Source organism: Pseudophryne corroboree, chromosome 3, assembly GCF_028390025.1.
Source record: "Pseudophryne corroboree isolate aPseCor3 chromosome 3, aPseCor3.hap2, whole genome shotgun sequence".
Classification (NCBI taxonomy): Eukaryota; Metazoa; Chordata; class Amphibia; order Anura; family Myobatrachidae; genus Pseudophryne; species Pseudophryne corroboree.
In genome coordinates this window covers 468679664-468699049 of record NC_086446.1, presented here as the reverse complement: position 1 = coordinate 468699049, position 19386 = coordinate 468679664, and the positions used below count along the sequence as shown (strand labels likewise).

Genomic DNA, 19386 nt, shown 5'->3' with positions numbered 1-19386 from the left:
TCTGCAATCTAAATTGCAGTGTAAAATAAAGCAGCCAGTATTTACCCTGCACAGAAATAAAATAACCCACCCAAATCTAACTCTCTCTGCACATGTTATATCTGCTTCCCCTGCAGTGCACATGGTTTTGCCCAACTGCTAACAAAAATCCTGCTGCGATCAACTCAGAATTACCCCCTGTATCTGTTGCCTTTAAACAAATATGCAGAGTTAAGACGTTACACACGATGGTGTCACGATCCGGGTATCTGGACGCCATTACTTACCCTTCAGATGCCTCCTAAGGCGGGCTCAGTGTTCCAGGACCAGATTCCGCTGTTCCTGAGTTTCCACATGCAGAGTGTCAGAGTGGTGTTTTCATCAGCCGCGGCCTCCGCTGTGCCCGCGTGGTTAAATGTGCATCTATCAGCCTGGCGTCTCCTGTCTCCGGTGGCCGGCGCCGCCATTACTGTTTCCCAGACCACATGGATTACAAACCAAACTTCCCTCCAAGTGTCTGCATGGGCGCAGCCATCTTGGATTCTGTCATCTGATCATTTCCACCAATCTGCTGTTTGTATTGTTGATTTGCATAATTGCCTAGCCAACCCCTTCCTTGCTGCAGGTATAAGTAAGCTGTGCCTGAGCAAGGAAGACGTCAGTGCTTTGGTTGTCAAACCTAGTTCCTGTTTGTCTCTCTTCTATGATTGTCTTCCAGGTTCCAGCTCCTGTCTCAAGACTTCCACCATAGAGACCCGCACCAGCATTCCACCTGCGGTGTAGCCTGACTCTCCAATCCATTGTGGATTCATCTGTTTCCAGCTACAACACTACCTGCTTCCAGCCTCAGCTTCCAGCAGAATACAGCTTCCCTTAAAGGGCCGGTGTCCTTTCTACACTTTACCACTCTCCACCGGAATTATTATTTCTCCGCTCTCAAGTTCTACATTTCAGTTCACATTTCATCGCTCCCAAAGTTCATTTATTATTTAACTGGTTCCAGCCAGTATCCACTCCGTGCTAACAACAGTCTGGTTCCAGCCAGTATCCACAGCAGCTGTTTTACCTTCAGCAACCCAGCTCTTCCTGGAACACCAGCTGGTACAATCCTGGGTTATCTCCATTGCTACAGCCGGGCCTGGTAAGGACTTTCCATCTAGAAGATCATAAGAACTATCTCACACTACCAGTGCCCTGTGGCTCCTGCCATGCTGTAGTACTCAGGAACTGTATTTATTCTTTGCTGACTTTTACGTTTTCTTTTATTGCTGCTGTGATGCGGAGTTGTCATAATAAACATCATTGACTTTTATCTAAGTTGTCGTGGTCACGCCTTCGGGCAGTTATTATTCATGTTACTTACATGTCCAGGGGTCTGATACAACCTCCCAGGTTCCGGTACATCTCAGCCCCTACAACTGAGGCTGCCTCCCGTCAGCTCAGGCCCTCAGTTGTGACAGTAAGCACTGACCTAATGAATCCAGCCGGAGACCAGGATCAAGCGGCCAGGCCGATGCAAGAACTGGCAGCCCGACTAGAACATCAGGAGGCTGCACAGGGCCACATCATCCGCTGTCTCCAGGATCTCTCTACTCGGCTGGATGGGATTCTGACCACTCTCCGTGGATCAGGCGCGTCTGGTGCGTCAACCACAGTAACTCCAGCTATAACCCCACCCACCTTACCCATTCCTGCTCCACGTCTTCATCTTCCAACGCCAGCAAAATTTGACGGATCTCCAAGATTCTGCAGGGGATTTCTCAACCAGTGTGAGATTCAGTTTGAGCTACAACCTGGCAATTTCCCCAGTGACCGTACAAAAATTGCCTACATTATTTCTCTTCTCAGTGGCTCAGCCCTCGATTGGGCATCACCGTTATGGGAGAGGTCCGACACCCTGCTATCTTCTTACACTGCATTCGTGTCAACATTCAGGCGCATCTTCGACGAGCCAGGCCGGGTAACTTCAGCTTCGTCTGAGATTCTCCGTTTACGCCAGGGATCACGTACTGTAGGACAATATCTTATACAGTTCCAGATCCTGGCATCCGAACTGGCATGGAACGACGAGGCCCTGTATGCTGCATTCTGGCATGGTTTATCCGAGCGTATTAAAGATGAGTTAGCTACCAGAGACTTACCCTCCAAGTTAGATGAGTTAATCTCACTTTGTACGAAAGTTGACTTACGTTTCAGAGAGAGAGCAACTGAGCGTGGAAGATCATCTGCTCCAAAATCTTCTGCTCCTCCTCCTCGCCAACTGTCACCAACTAAAGATGAACCCATGCAAATTGGCCGTTCCCGTTTAACTCCTGCTGAGCGCCGAAGACGTCTCTCCGAGTTTCTCTGTTTGTACTGTGCAGCTCCGTCTCACACCATTAATGCCTGTCCCAAACGTCCGGGAAACTCCAAATCCTAGCTCGCCAAGGAGAGGGCCGGCTAGGAGTAATGATCTCCTCTCCATCTCCTCAAGATTGTAACCTCCCAGTCTCGCTTCAAGTTGCTCAACGTTATCAGAACGTCATTGCCCTCCTGGATTCCGGAGCAGCTGGGAACTTTATTACCGAAGCCTATGTTAAACGGTGGTCCCTACCCACCGAGAGACTTCCTTCGTCCTTTTCCTTAACTGCTGTGGATGGCAGTAAAATTTTTGATACAGTTATTTCTCTAAGGACTCTACCAGTTCGTCTGAGAGTGGGAGTTCTTCATTCCGAACTTATTTCACTTTTAGTGATTCCAAGAGCTACACATCCTGTGGTCCTGGGCCTTCCATGGCTCCGTCTTCACAATCCTACAATTGATTGGACGACTACGCAAATCCTGGCATGGGGTTCCTCCTGTACTAAGACATGTTTGTTTAAAGTGTTGCCTGTCTGTTCCTCCTCCCCCAGGTCGTCTGATGTTCCACCTCCTCCATATCAAGATTTCACGGATGTGTTCAGTAAAGCTTCTGCTGATATCCTTCCCCCTCATAGAGAATGGGACTGCCCGATTGATCTCGTTCCAGGGAAGGTTCCACCTCGAGGCCGAACTTATCCGTTGTCTCTCCCCGAGACGCATTCTATGGAGGAATACATAAAAGAGAACCTAGCAAAGGGGTTCATTCGACCTTCTTCTTCTCCAGCCGGCGCAGGCTTCTTTTTTGTAAAGAAGAAAGATGGTGGTCTGCGGCCGTGCATCGACTACAGAGGTTTGAACGACATTACCATCAAGAACCGCTATCCTTTACCCCTGATTACTGAGCTCTTTGACAGAGTTAGCGGAGCTACCATCTTTACAAAGCTGGACCTGAGAGGTGCATACAATCTCATCCGGATCCGTGAGGGTGACGAGTGGAAGACCGCATTTAACACCCGTGACGGACATTATGAGTACCTCGTCATGCCCTTCGGATTGAGCAATGCTCCAGCTGTCTTCCAGCATTTCGTCAATGAGATCTTCAGAGACATTCTATACCGTCATGTCGTGGTCTATCTAGATGATATCCTCATTTTTGCCAACAATTTAGAGGAACATCGTTTCTGGGTAAAGGAGGTTCTGTCCCGTCTCCGTGTCAATCATCTCTACTGCAAATTAGAGAAATGCGTCTTTGAAGTCAAGTCCATTCCGTTTCTAGGGTACATTGTGTCCGGTTCCGGACTAGAGATGGATCCTGAGAAACTACAAGCAATCCAGAATTGGCCAGTACCCTTAACCCTCAAAGGGGTCCAGAGGTTCTTAGGGTTCGCCAATTATTACCGAAAGTTTATACGAGACTTTTCCACCATTGTGGCGCCTATTACTGCTTTCACCAAGAAGGGTGCTAACCCGTCCAAGTGGTCTGAAGAAGCCATGCAAGCTTTTCATCTTTTAAAACAGAGGTTCATCTCTGCACCTGTCCTGAAACAGCCTGACGTCGACTCTCCTTTCATCTTAGAGGTGGATGCCTCCTCCGTTGGAGTAGGAGCGGTGTTATCTCAGAGGGCTAAAGATGGTCATTTACATCCTTGCAGTTTCTTCTCACGGAAGTTCTCCCCAGCGGAGCGCAACTATGCCATTGGCGACCAGGAGTTGCTAGCCATCAAGCTCGCTCTAGAGGAGTGGAGATATCTGTTGGAGGGAGCTTCTCATTCAATCACCATCCTTACAGACCACAAGAACCTTCTATATCTAAAAGGCGCACAATGTCTCAACCCTCGTCAGGCCAGATGGGCACTTTTCTTTTCCAGGTTCGACTTTAAACTCCAGTTCTGTCCGGGCTCTCAGAATCGCAAGGCCGATGCCCTTTCCCGCTCATGGGAGCAAGAAAATGAGTCAGAGTCTTCAGACAAGCATCCTATTATAAATCCGTTGGCATTCTCCACGGTAGGGATGGACTCTACGCCCCCATCAGGGAAAAGTTTTGTGAAGCCGACACTAAGGAAGAAGCTCATGCATTGGGCCCATGCTTCCCGTTTTGCCGGACATACAGGTATCCAAAAAACCCTGGAGTTTATCTCTAGGTCCTATTGGTGGCCAACTCTGAAAAAGGACGTTTTGGAGTTTATTGCATCTTGCCCAAAGTGTGCTCAACATAAAGTATCCCGCCAGTCGCCTGCGGGGCAACTGGTTCCACTATCTGTTCCCCGTCGACCATGGACCCATTTGTCGATGGATTTTATTACAGATTTGCCCATGTGCAACAAGTTCAATACCATCTGGGTGGTAGTTGACCGGTTCACCAAGATGGCACACTTCATTCCTCTCACCGGTCTTCCGTCAGCTTCCAAGTTGGCTCAAGTATTCATACAAGAGATCTTCCGACTCCACGGTCTTCCAGAAGAAATTATCTCAGATCGAGGAGTTCAATTCACAGCCAAATTCTGGCGAAGTTTATGTCAAGTCCTCCAAGTCAAGCTAAAGTTTTCCACGGCTTACCATCCTCAGACCAATGGTCAAACTGAGAGGGTGAATCAGGACTTGGAGGCCTTCCTCCGCATCTATGTGTCCTCCTCTCAAGATGACTGGGTTCAATTACTTCCCTGGGCCGAGTTCTGTCATAACAACCAGTATCATTCTTCATCTTCTTCAACACCATTCTTCACCAACTTTGGATTCCACCCTAAAGTCCCTGAGTTCCAACCGCTTCCAGCAACTTCTGTTCCCGCAGTGGATATCACCTTGCATCAGTTTGCCAATATCTGGAAGAGCGTACGATCAGCTCTGCTCAAGGCATCGTTCAGGTACAAGAAGTTTGCGGATAAGAAGCGTCGAGCAGTTCCTGCTCTCAAGGTGGGTGATCGGGTATGGTTATCCACGAAGAATTTGAGGTTAAGAGTTCCCAGTATGAAGTTTGCACCTCGCTACATCGGTCCTTTTAAAATTGATCAAGTCATCAATCCTGTTGCTTACAGACTCCAGTTACCTCCCTTCTTAAAAATACCCAGGACATTCCATGTTTCCCTGTTGAAACCGCTAATCTTGAATCGGTTTCATTCCTCACTTCCACCAACTCCGAAAGTCCAAACTCAACGAGGCGTTGAGTATGAAGTGGCCAAGATCCTGGACTCACGTCACCGTTACGGTCAACTTCAGTATCTCATTGACTGGAAGGGCTATGGTCCTGAAGAACGCTCTTGGACCAATGCCTCTGACGTCCATGCTCCTGCCTTGGTCCGAAATTTCCACGCAAAGTTTCCTTTAAAGCCTAAGAAGTGTCCTGGGGCCACTCCTAAAGGGGGGGGTGCTGTCACGATCCGGGTATCTGGACGCCATTACTTACCCTTCAGATGCCTCCTAAGGCGGGCTCAGCGTTCCAGGACCAGATTCCGCTGTTCCTGAGTTTCCACATGCAGAGTGTCAGAGTGGTGTTTTCATCAGCCGCGGCCTCCGCTGTGCCCGCGTGGTTAAATGTGCATCTATCAGCCTGGCGTCTCCTGTCTCCGGTGGCCGGCGCCGCCATTACTGTTTCCCAGACCACATGGATTACAAACCAAACTTCCCTCCAAGTGTCTGCATGGGCGCAGCCATCTTGGATTCTGTCATCTGATCATTTCCACCAATCTGCTGTTTGTATTGTTGATTTGCATAATTGCCTAGCCAACCCCTTCCTTGCTGCAGGTATAAGTAAGCTGTGCCTGAGCAAGGAAGACGTCAGTGCTTTGGTTGTCAAACCTAGTTCCTGTTTGTCTCTCTTCTATGATTGTCTTCCAGGTTCCAGCTCCTGTCTCAAGACTTCCACCATAGAGACCCGCACCAGCATTCCACCTGCGGTGTAGCCTGACTCTCCAATCCATTGTGGATTCATCTGTTTCCAGCTACAACACTACCTGCTTCCAGCCTCAGCTTCCAGCAGAATACAGCTTCCCTTAAAGGGCCGGTGTCCTTTCTACACTTTACCACTCTCCACCGGAATTATTATTTCTCCGCTCTCAAGTTCTACATTTCAGTTCACATTTCATCGCTCCCAAAGTTCATTTATTATTTAACTGGTTCCAGCCAGTATCCACTCCGTGCTAACAACAGTCTGGTTCCAGCCAGTATCCACAGCAGCTGTTTTACCTTCAGCAACCCAGCTCTTCCTGGAACACCAGCTGGTACAATCCTGGGTTATCTCCATTGCTACAGCCGGGCCTGGTAAGGACTTTCCATCTAGAAGATCATAAGAACTATCTCACACTACCAGTGCCCTGTGGCTCCTGCCATGCTGTAGTACTCAGGAACTGTATTTATTCTTTGCTGACTTTTACGTTTTCTTTTATTGCTGCTGTGATGCGGAGTTGTCATAATAAACATCATTGACTTTTATCTAAGTTGTCGTGGTCACGCCTTCGGGCAGTTATTATTCATGTTACTTACATGTCCAGGGGTCTGATACAACCTCCCAGGTTCCGGTACATCTCAGCCCCTACAACTGAGGCTGCCTCCCGTCAGCTCAGGCCCTCAGTTGTGACAGATGGTCTCTATATTTTCTCCTTTCTTTTTTATACACCTTGACTATATGTAGGTCTGACAACCGAAGACGCCAACTAAGAAGCTAAGTCCATTCCCAAAATATTTGTTCACTTTAGCACAACATTTTGCACTTTGTACGTTTGCACTAATAGGCACTTTAGAACGTAATTCTTTACAATATATATAACTATATATATATAACTATACATATATATATATATATATATATATATATATATATACACACACACACACAGTATTGTGGCAGCAGAATACATATAGAAAGCACTGAATGAATGATCATCATATAAGCTTCCAGTCAGTGGAAAGCTTATGTTGTGAAACTGACGTCTGTCACTATATTACCTACATATCAGCTGTATATATTGGGTCTTATTTATTATATTTAATTGATGGCTTAAAAGTAATGCTTTTAAATCATTAGCCTGATCAAAATATTTAAAATGTTTTAACTCCTTGATTCCTTCTCAAGCATAGTATAGGAAATGTTCCATGAAATCTATATTGAAAATTCATGAAGGAATCTTTCTTTTCCAGCTCCAGTCTGTCTCAGGTGCGAAGAAGAAATTGGAGGGACAGCTGCAGCAGGTGATGGCTGAGAGCGAAGACTACCTGAATGAATTTAGGAAGTCGGAGGAGAGAGTCAAGAAAGCCATCTCAGAGGTGACGTTCCTCCGTATCTTCTTAGCATGACACCCAAAGAGGAAGAATAAATCCTGTGGCGAGCGCAGGATGCCCACATGGGGCTTGCTAGCACTCGTTCCGCTTCCGGCATTACCAAAGTCGGGATCCCGCTGTCGGTATACTGACGGCCAGGTTCCGACTGCCGGGTTTACATATTGATCCCAACTGAATACCATATATATATTTTCCATTATACTGCATATGCTAGAATCCTGACTTATTTGCGGCTTGAAATATGATGCCATAACTGTGCCCACACACAGGACCTATACTTTGCTAAGACATGCCATGCTTTCCATAGGGGTTATGGTCATTATGGAAAAAAAGACTTCACAGGTCTGGCCTATAAAAGATTCAAATAAGAGTCAGATAGTATAACATCTACAAAAAAAAAACCGTTTAGGAAAAAAAAGCTCCAAACTCCAGCCTAAAAGTCATAACTTTTACCAATGAAAGAAAAAGAAATTGAGAAATGTTGCTGCCATCTAGTGTTCATTCTACAAATGTGCAACTCAATTACTGCATTTCATTTAAACTGAAGGGATTTTTCCAGACATTTTCTCATGGCTCAGCAGTGCCGTAACTGGATATTTTAGCGATGTGTGCAAGAAACAACATTGGTGCCCCCCCATATATAAAACAGGGGCGTGGTTTCACGAGCAAGGGACATGGTCAATGAGTTCCCTTTTACACATTACGGCAGGCAGAGCTCCCTTTTACACATTACGGCAGACAGAGGAACTTTTACACAGTACAGCACATAGAGTCCCCTTTTATACATTAGACAGGTAGAGGGGATATAGAGTAGTTCATATGCTGGCAGTTGGGATCCCGGCGATCAGCATGCCGGCACCAGAATCCCAACCGCTCAGAATGCCAACAGCTGGAATGCCGACCTACAAAGCCTATTCCCACTTATGAGTGTCCACAACACCCATAGAGTGGGAGCAGAACCTGTGACAAGCGCAGCGAGCTACCAAACCCGCAAGGTAGACAGAGAAAAGGGATGAGAAAGGGGAAAAGACAGAGGGAATCAGGAAGAGAGAGAGGGTGTGCAACAGAGCACAGTATATATATATATATATATATATATATATATTTGGAGGCTAAAAGGAAGAGGGGGCAATATAGGGAGCATACCACCCCACCACACAGTAGCAGTAAGTACCCCCCCACCACCACACACGGCAGCAATACTACACTACCCCCCTCCCATTAGTATACAGTGGCTGCGACCAGAGAGACACCACACACACGTGCGACCCAGTAGACAGAAGCCATTCAAACCCCCTCCCCTGCTCCACACAGCAGCCTGCGTCCGACATCCCAGCTCCACACACACACAGTAGCAATCCCCTCTACCCTCGCAGACATTATAGAACATAGACTGGCACACACACACCCTCGCCCCGCACAGATATACCGCAGCTGTCGCCAGTATCGCAGCAGTGGTAGTCTTCCTTCACTGCAGCACACACATTAGGACCGTCTCTTCCTCCTTTCCTTCAGGGAACTGGTGGCGCGGCGACTGTGTCCCACTCTTCTCCCCAGAGTGGCAGCAATCAGTTGCATCTCTGCCGCTCCCCTTTAACAGAAGTGGCGGTGGTCAGCACCTTTCTCCCCCTACCTGGTAGCAGCCTTCTATCTCCAGCATACAGAGCTCCTTCCTCCGCGGCCGACGCGGGAGGGAAATGGAGACAACCCTGCGATCCTCATCCACACCAGTGACTACCTGGCTAGGTGAACTGAGGCTCACCCCAGGCAGCGATGCAGCTAGGAGCGGTGGTCACGACTCTGTGGGTTGAGCCTGCAGTACTGCGCCCACAGTGCTTTTGCGCTGTGTGCCAGGCACCACTGGCCCATAGCTAGTTACGGCCCTGTGGCTCAATATCAGGGATGATTTTTAAACATATTTTCTCTAACGTCCTTGAGGATGCTGGGACTCCGTAAGGACCATGGGGAATAGACGGGCTCCGCAGGAGATAGGGCACTTTAAGAAAGCTTTGGATTCTGGGTGTGCACTGGCTCCTCCCTTTATGACCCTCCTCCAGACCTCAGTTTTACACTGTGCCCAGAGCAAGATGGGTGCACTGTAGAGAGCTCTCCAGAGTTCTCTGCCTGAAAGCATTTTTGTTTGGATTTTTCTTTCTACTTTTTACTTTTCACAGGGAGCACTGCTGGCAACAGGCTCCCTGCATCGAGGGACTGAGGAGAGAGGAGCAGACCTTCTTGTCAAAGATAGGCTCTGCTTCCTCGGCTACTGGACACCATTAGCTCCAGAGGGGGTGAATGCAGGTTCTTACTGGGCGTCCACCCCCGGAGCCACGCCGCCATTCTCCTCACAGAGCCAGAAGTACAGAAGTCAGAAGACGTCTCAGGCGGCAGAAGCCTTCAGCTTCACTGAGGTAACGCACAGCACTGCAGCTGTGCGTCATTGCTCCCATACACCTCACACACTCCGGTCACTGTAAGGGTGCAGGCGCAGGGGGGGGCGCCCTGGGCAGCAATATAAACCTCTACATGGCAAAAAGACTATATACATGTACAGGTGGGCTCTGTACATGTATATAAAAGAGCCCCCGCCATATTTTACTAAGTTTGAGCGGGACAGAAGCCCGCCGCCGAGGGGGCGGGGCTTCTCCCTCAGCACTCACCAGCGCCATTTTTTCTCCACAGCACTGCTGAGAGGAAGCTCCCCGGACTCTCCCCTGCTTACACACGGTGAAAGGGTGCTTAAAAGAGAGGGGGGGGCACATAATTGCCGGTTTACATATTACACAGCGCTGCTGGGGAAAAACAGTTTGTGTTGGTCTCCAGGGTTATTGCGCTGGGATGTGTGCTGGCATACTCTCTCTCTGTCTCTCCAAAGGGCCTTGACGGGGATACTGTCTTCAGAAAAGGGGTTCCCTGTGTGTGTGAAGTGTGTCGGTACGCGTGTGTCGACATGTTTGATGAGGAAGGCTCGCTTACTGGGGAGGGGGAGTGTTTGAATGTCAGGTCGCCGTCGGCAACGCCGACACCGGAATGGGTGGATATGCTGAATGTCTTGAATGCAAATGTCAATTTATTGCATAAAAGGTTAGACAAGGCAGAAGCTAGGGATCAGTCAGGTACCCAGTCCATGCCTGTCCCTATAGCGCCAGGCCCGTCGGGGTCTCAGAAGCGCACCATATCCCAGATCGATGACAGATACCGACACAGATTCTGACTCTAGTGTCGACTATGAAGATGCAAAATTACAGCCGAAGGTGGCTAAGGGTATACGGTACATGATTATGGCCATTAAAGAGGTTTTGCATATTACTGAGGAACCCCCTGTCCCTGACACAAGGGTACACATGTATAAAGAGAAAAAGCCTGAAGTCACTTTTCCATCATCATTTGAATTAAGTGAATTGTGCGAAAAGGCTTGGGACTCTCCAGATAGGAGACCACAAGTTCCCAAAAGGATTCTTATGGCGTATCCTTTTCCACAAACTGATAGGATACGCTGGGAATCTTCACCAAAAGTGGACAAGGCGCTGACACGCTTGTCCAAAAAGGTGGCACTGCCTTCTCATGATACGGCTTCCCTCAAGGAACCGGCTGATCGCAGGCAGGAAATTACCTTGAAGCACATTTACACTCACTCAGGTACTATAGCTAGACCGGCTATGTCGTCGGCCTGGGTTTGTAGTGCGGTTGTGGCTTGGGCAGATTCCTTATCTACGGAGATTGACACCTTAGATAGGGATGCCATTCAAATGACCTTAGAGCATATCAGAGATGCTGCCTTGTATATGAGAGATGCTCAGAAAGACATTTGTTTATTAAGCTCTAGAATAAATGCTATGTCTATTTCTGCTAGGCGACTCCTGTGGACCCGGCAGTGGACGGGAGATGCCGATTCTAAGCGGCACATGGAGTCCTTGCCGTACAAGGGGGAGGAGTTGTTTGGAGACGGCCTCTCGGACCTTGTCTCTACGGCTACGGCTGGTAAGTCGAATTTCTTACCTTATGTCCCCCCGCAGCATACTAAGAAGGCACCTCATTATCAAATGCAGTCCTTTCGTTCCAATAAAAACAAGAAGGTGCGGGGATCGTCCTTTGTTACCAGAGGAAAAGGCAGGGGAAAGAAGCTGCACACAGCTAGTTCCCAAGAGCAGAAGTCCTCCCCTGCGTCTGCAAAGTCCACCGCATGACGCTGGGGCTTCCCGGGGGGAGGCATATCTGGTGGGGGCTCGTCTTCGGTTTTTCAGCCACGTCTGGGTTCAATCGCAGGTGGATCCCTGGGCATTAGAGATTGTTGCTTAGGGATACAAGCTAGAATTCGAAGACTTGCCTCCTCGCCAGTTTTTCAAATCGGCTCTGCCGACTTCCCCGTCAGAGAGGGAGTCAGTGTTGACAGCAATCCAAAAATTGTATGTTCAACAGGTGATTGTCACAGTTCCTCATCTCCAGCAGGGAGAGGGATATTATTCAACCCTGTTTGTGGTCCCGAAACCGGACGGTTCGGTCAGGCCCATTTTAAACCTGAAATCTCTGAACTTGTACTTGAAAAGGTTCAGGTTCAAAATGGAATCACTCCGGGCAGCCATCGCCAGCCTGGAGGGGGGGGATTGGATGGTGTCCCTGGACATAAAGGATGCATACCTTCATGTTCCAATATCCCCCCCCCCCCATCAGGCGTTCCTGACATTTGCAGTGCAGGACTGTCACTACCAATTTCAGACGTTGGCGTTTGGGCTTTCCACGGCCCCGAGGGTTTTCACCAGGGTAATGGCGGAAATGATGGTGCTCCTGCGCAGGCAGGGGGTCACAATTATCCCATACTTGGACGATCTCCTAATAAAGGCGAGATCTCGGGAGAAGTTGCTGGACAGCGTGTCTCTGTCCATGAAGACGTTGCAGCTACACGGCTGGATTCTCAATATACCGAAGTCCCAGCTAGTTCCTACAACGCGTCTGACCTTTCTGGGCCTGATCCTAGACACAGACCAGGAAAAGGTTTTTCTTCCGATCGAAAAGGTTCAGGAACTCATGACCATGGTCAGGAACCTATTGAAACCAAAGAAGGTTTCAGTGCATCAGTGCACGCGGGTCCTGGGGAAGATGGTGGCTTCATACGAGGCCATCCCTTTCGGCAGATTCCATGCGAGGGCTTTTCAATGGGACCTCTTGGACAAGTGGTCCGGGTCCCATTTACAAATGCAGCAAAGGATCACCCTGTCTCCCAGGACCAGGGTATCGCTCCTGTGGTGGCTGAACAGTGCTCACCTTCTAGAGGGTCGCAGGTTCGGCATTCAGGACTGGGTCCTGGTGACCACGGACGCAAGCCTTCGAGGCTGGGGAGCAGTGGCACTGGGGTGAAATTTCCAAGGTCTCTGGTCAAGCCTGGAGACTTGTCTCCACATCAACGTCCTGGAGTTGAGGGCCATATACAACGCCCTGCGTCAAGCGGAGAACTTACTTCGGAGAAGACCGGTTCTGATTCAGTCAGACAATGTCACGGCAGTGGCTCATATAAACCGCCAAGGCGGAACAAGGAGCAGAGTGGCCATGGCAGAAGCGACCAGGATTCTACGCTGGGCGGAAGGCCATGTAAGCGCGCTGTCAGCGGTGTTCATCCCGGGGGTGGACAACTGGGAGGCAGACTTCCTCAGCAGACACAACCTGCATCCGGGGGAGTGGGGACTTCATCAAGAAGTCTTTGCATAGATCGCGGATCGGTGGGGACTGCCTCAAATAGACATGATGGCGTCCCGTCTCAACAAAAAGCTAAAGCGGTATTGCGCCAGGTCAAGGGACCCTCAGGCGGTAGCGGTAGACGCTCTGGTGACACCTTGGGTGTTCAGATCGGTCTATGTGTTTCCTCCTCTTCCTCTCATACCCAAGGTGTTGAGAATTGTAAGAATAAGCAGGGTGAGAACAATCCTCATTGTTCCAGATTGGCCACGGAGGACTTGGTATCCGGAGCTGCAAGAGTTGCTCACAGAAGATCCGTGGCCTCTTCCTCTAAGGCAGGACCTGCTGCAGCAGAGGCCCTGTCTGTTCCAAGACTTACCGCGGCTGCGTTTGACGGCATGGCGGTTGAACGCCGGATCCTAGCGGAAAAAGGAATTCCGGAGGAAGTCATTCCTACCCTGATCAAGGCTAGGAAAGACGTGACGTTGAAACATTATCACCGTATATGGCGGAAATATGTTTCCTGGTGTGAGGCCAGAGCTGCTCCTACGGAGGAGTTCCATTTGGGCCGTCTACTTCACTTCCTTCAAACAGGAGTGACCTTGGGCCTAAAATTAGGGTCCGTAAAGGTCCAGATTTCGGCCTTATCCATTTTCTTTCAAAGAGAATTAGCCTCTCTTCCTGAGGTACAGACTTTAGTGAAGGGGGTGCTGCATATTCAGCCTCCCTTTGTGCCTCCGGTGGCGCCTTGGGATCTTAACGTGGTGTTACGTTTCCTCAAGTCACCTTGGTTTGAACCACTTAAAACTGTGGAGTCGAAATACCTCACGAGGAAAGTGGTCATGTTGTTGGCGTTAGCTTCGGCAAGACGTGTTTCCGAATTGGCGGCTTTATTGCATAAAAGCCCATACTTGGTTTTTCACGTGGATAGGGCAGAGTTGAGGACTCGTCCCCACTTTCTGCCAAAAGTGGTCTCATCTTTTTATGTGAACCAACCTATTGTCGTGCCTGTGGCTACAAGGGACTTGGAGGATTCCGAGTACCTGGATGTAGTCAGGGCTTTGAAGATTTATGTGACCAGAATGGCTCGGATCAGGAAGACTGAAGCTTTGTTTGTTCTGTATGCGGCCAACAAGGTTGGCGCCCCTGCTTCAAAGCAGACTATTGCTCGCTGGATCTGTAACACGATTCAGCAGGCGCATTCTACGGCAGGATTGCCGTTACCGAAATCGGTTAAGGCCCACTCCACTAGGAAAGTGGGCTCTTCTTGGGCGGCTGCCCGAGGGGTCTCGGCATTACAGTTGTGCCGAGCAGCTACTTGGTCCTGGACAAACACCTTTGCAAAGTTCTATAAGTTTGATACCCTGGCTGAGGAGGACCTCCTGTTTGCTCAATCGGTGCTGCAGAGTCATCCGCACTCTCCCGCCCGTTTGGGAGCTTTGGTATAATCCCCATGGTCCTTACGGAGTCCCAGCATCCTCAAGGACGTTAGAGAAAATAAGATTTTACTTACCGGTAAATCTATTTCTCGTAGTCCGTAGAGGATGCTGGGCGCCCGTCCCAAGTGCGGACTTTTTCTGCAAGACTTGTATATAGTTTTCTCTGACGTCCTAGTGGATGCTGGGTACTCCGTAAGGACCATGGGGTATAGACGGGCTCCGCAGGAGACTGGGCACTCTTAAAAGAAAGATTAGGTACTATATCTGGTGTGCACTGGCTCCTCCCTCTATGCCCCTCCTCCAGACCTCAGTTAGTATCTGTGCCCGGCCAGAGCTGGATGCACCCTAGGGGCTCTCCTGAGCTTCCTAGAAAAGAAAGTATTTGTTAGGTTTTTTATTTTCAGTGAGATCTGCTGGCAACAGACTCACTGCTACGTGGGACTGAGGGGAGAGAAGCGAACCTACCTGCTTGCAGCTAGCTTGGGCTTCTAAGGCTACTGGACACCATTAGCTCCAGAGGGATCGAACACAGGCCCAGTCCTCGGTCGTCCGGTCCCGGAGCCGCGCCGCCGTCCCCCTTGCAGAGCCAGAAGAACGAAGAGAAGTTGAAAATCGGCGGCTGAAGACTCCGGTCTTCATTAAGGTAGCGCACAGCACTGCAGCTGTGCGCCATTGCTCCCTTAGCCCACCACACACTCCGGTCACTGATGGGTGCAGGGCGCTGGGGGGGGGCGCCCTGGGCAGCAATTAGATTACCTTACTTGGCGAAAAGCACATAATACAGTCTGATAAACTGTATATGTGCATTAACCCCCGCCATTAAAGTACATAAAAGGACAGAAGCCCGCCGCTGAGGAGGCCGGGCCTTCTTCCTCAGCACACCGACGCCATTTTCTCTTCACAGCTCAGCTGGAAGGAAGCTCCCCAGGCTCTCCCCTGCAGTATCCTGGTACACAAAGGGTAAAAAAGAGAGGGGGGGCACATAAATTTAGGCGCAATACTGTGTATATAAGCTGCTATAGGGGAAAAATCACTCAGTATAGTGTACATCCCTGTATTATATAGCGCTGTGGTGTGTGCTGGCATACTCTCTCTCTGTCTCTCCAAAGGGCCTGGTGGGGGAACTGTCTTCAAATAGAGCATCCCCTGTGTGTGTTGTCAAAGTCAGAAAAATATCATGATGCACACTGCCATATTTGCACCTCATATGTGTCCCCGCTGCGTGTGCATGTGCTCTCCCGTGCGTGCGCATACTCGCTGTTGCGTGCACCCGCAGGCGCACGGTATGCGCATTTACGGTAGAGTTTGTATGCGTCTAGCGTGCGACTCAATCGTTACATATTATCACCATATAATGTATTTTGTAGATTATGGTCCCTTTGATAGAATCTGAAAGTTTAGTTAATATAGCATGTTCATAGACAGAGAGATCCCTCTTTGTTTGATACGAAGGGTCAGAAAAGGGTTATACAGTGGTGTTTAGTATCCATCGGAAGAGTATTTAATTAGCAATATTCCGGTGTTGGTTTGAAGCGGATTACTCGCTCGTGCGAATAGTTATGGACATAAGAAGTTTATGGACATTTACTATTATTTGCACTTTATTATCCATGCGGCGGAAAACCTAGTTTCCCACCCACCTGAGCAGTTGGAAATAGTCACAGCCCACCTGTATGAATCAACCTATGACCTTTTGTTATAATGCGAAGACGAATTCCTGTGTCCAATGAACAATAAGAATATAGGGACCATTGTACAGTATTATGTGTAGGGTATAAAAGGACAAGCCGATCTGGGCCAGCTCTCTATTCTCTTCAACGGTTCTCATTGCTGATAATCGGGAGCTGGATATCCAGAGGCGCATGCGATTGTTTCCCTTGAGCGTAAGTTTTCTCCGCAATCATATTGTCTTTCTTGTTATTGTGAGCCATATATCTCTCTCTCTCTCTCTTCTCCTCTTTCTCTCTCTTTCTCTTAAGTGTTATTGTACTGCTATTGTATTTCATGTGTAGTTATCTGGTTAGGTAGTCTATGTTATATTGGTAGTGTATGACTTGTAATGTTTTATTCTTTTTGAACATTCATTCATTTCCTTAAAAGGCGTTAGACCCTTAGACCGGTATTGTGTGTGTGTTCATTATATTGCAGTGGGTAATAGGAGCGTCTCTATCGCTCAAACAGCTTTAGTGTAAACCATCTTACACTGTGTTGCATTTTCACCTTATCACTGCACAAGGGTTTACAGTATAAGTACATTGTTTATGGTATAGTTATAAAGGTTTAACATTGTGAGCGTCTGCGCCGCTGGTGATCTCTTCGTGGTCCCGAGCGTCCGCTACGCTAATAGCGTATCATTACGTTAGTCGGCAGCCTATAGCGTGCCTGCCTGTGATCTCTTGGCCGTAAGCGAACGTGACGCTCGAGCGTCTCGACTACGGCTAAGCGATTGTTACGCAACGTGCGTACCCTTACGGTATACCATACGCCAATAGCGTACTGTGTTCTTCCACCTTTTAGAGGGTTTTAAGTAAGATAAATATTCAGCTTTATCAATAGGCGGCTCGCCCGTCCTTCACATATCTGTACTAGGTAATTTCAGCAGACATTATCCATCAGCAAAGGGCGGGAGGTCATATTCCTCGTAGTGCTGTCTGGATAAGCGTCTGCTTCGCTTAGTAAAGGGTGCTGAAGGAATCCGGAACCGGAGGTAAGAACAATACGCTAGTGTCTTTTAAAACTGTTTATTTCTGTCTTGCGTACGCACGCACGCATATATCTGCATTTCTTTCCATTCGTGTATTTTCATATCACTCTCCTGTTTGCCATTTCACAATTGTTAACGGGCTAAGAAAGATTTGTTGCTATCAGTAGTTAAAGAGTAAAGGTAATACATTTAAGGGGTAATTTGTAAAGCTTTGCCTAAGATACAAGGAGAGACTTGTGTGGTGCTCGGTAGATGATTGAGGATCACCTACATTGATAAACGTGTTAATTGTGTTACGGTGGATATCTGCCTTGCGTACACGTGTCTCTAACAAAAGGCTGAGACTCGCGTACGTAACCCAAAGGCCGACGCACGCAGCGTATATTACGCAACGGAGCGTCCGGGTACGCCCACGTAACAAATCACACGATAAGTGTTATTTTAAACAGGCGAAAAGGTGGCAACGCGATAAATAGCGCAAGTCAATTTTAGTGTCTGAAATTTAAATTAATAGATCCTTCTCTAAATTTACGACTCATCTGGTCTAAAGGAAAGAAATTTCTGCGCAGAAATAGAAATAGAAACAAAAGTAAAGTGTACATGTGGTGAGTGAGTGTTTGTATATATAAGTTTCTACAATTTTTTGGGATTGAACCACAGAAATCATCGAGTTCTCGTGAATTACATACGTGTAAGTGACATGCACGGTGGCTAGGGAGGCATCCCTTGTTAAATATACAAAGAGCATTAGAGTATAGCAGACCAGGAGGTCATACTGTAGCACAGACCAGGAGGTCCAGAACAGACCAGGAGGTCCAGGTACAGCAGACAAGGAAGTCCGCTATAAATAGAGACAAGTAGCCCAACACCAGAAAGGGTTGGTGCGGAACCCATATAGGCCATAAAGCTCAGGCTGAAGGAATTCGCAGCTGCTAAATTTCGATTCCACTGGTCGCTCCGCACATAAGATTAGTTGCTTATGTGCTGAACGATTGTACCGCACGTAATTGTGTGCATTAGTTAGTAATTTGACCCAGTACCATTTGCGTACGAAAGGGGTCATAAACGCTATTTGTACATTCTAACGTGATTTGTGTCATTTTTTATTTTTTTTAAGGGAAGTTCGCTGGTCACTAAGGAATTATCCAACAACCAACAGTTACTGGAAAGGGTTAATGCTCTGCGGATCACACTCGCATGTTCCAGTAAACAAAGGTTCATAGGGGCCCTAGGTCGAGTACGCCAGCGCTAAAGCAGTGTGTAGGCGTATTGGTCGGCGTGGGCGAGTGAGTGGGGTTCTCGGTAAACTTCACCGTCGGCCTACCTTGAACATTTTGGTTTTTGTAAGGGTTCGCTGAAGACCCTGATTGAAGGTCAGAGGTAGTGAAAGCAACACCTGCAAGTTATGGGGGCCAGTTGTTCGGGTAGGGGGCGATCAACCTCGGTTCGGGTTGATTCAGTAAACCGACCAATCGGGTCGGCAAGGTATGTAATGTGTGAAAAATATGGTTCACATACAGAAGTTTTATGTGATGAATGGGAAAGAATGACTGTACATGACGGGGAGAAGTTCCCAAGAGTAGGCAGCTTTAGCCCAGATGTGTTACTAAATCTAAGGAGAAGGATATGTCTCATTAAATCAACAAAGAGACGGATCAAACATTATGATTATTTACAGTTATAACAACAGGAGGGTGAAATTCAGAGAGGATTGGCTCAGGCGGCAGGATCTAACCCTATCAGGAAACTGATAGCTACGGCACCACCGCCACCTTACATAACGGGAGAGAAGTTGGTTGCGGAGAATGACGCACTAGGGTGTAATAAACAAGCACTTAGTAACTGTATAAATGTTAAGGATAATGTTAATAAGTTAACTAATGCAAATATTAACCCGTGCAAGTTGTACCCTGTTCTAAACTTTCCCCAGGAGTGTGATCAAGAGGACGAATCAACAACAATATCGGCGCTCTCTCTAGCAGC

At 48.2% G+C, this 19386-nt stretch overlaps 1 protein-coding gene across 1 annotated transcript in view; it reads left to right on the top strand.

The window, feature by feature from the left end:
- LOC135056040 (myosin-16-like) overlaps positions 1-19386 on the top strand; it is a 580471-nt gene that overhangs the window by 532516 nt on the left and 28569 nt on the right. Inside the window, exon 17 of the mRNA XM_063960763.1 lies at positions 7450-7575. Within this exon, the coding sequence (XP_063816833.1) occupies positions 7450-7575 (126 nt within the window). The remainder of the gene's footprint in view (positions 1-7449; positions 7576-19386) is intronic.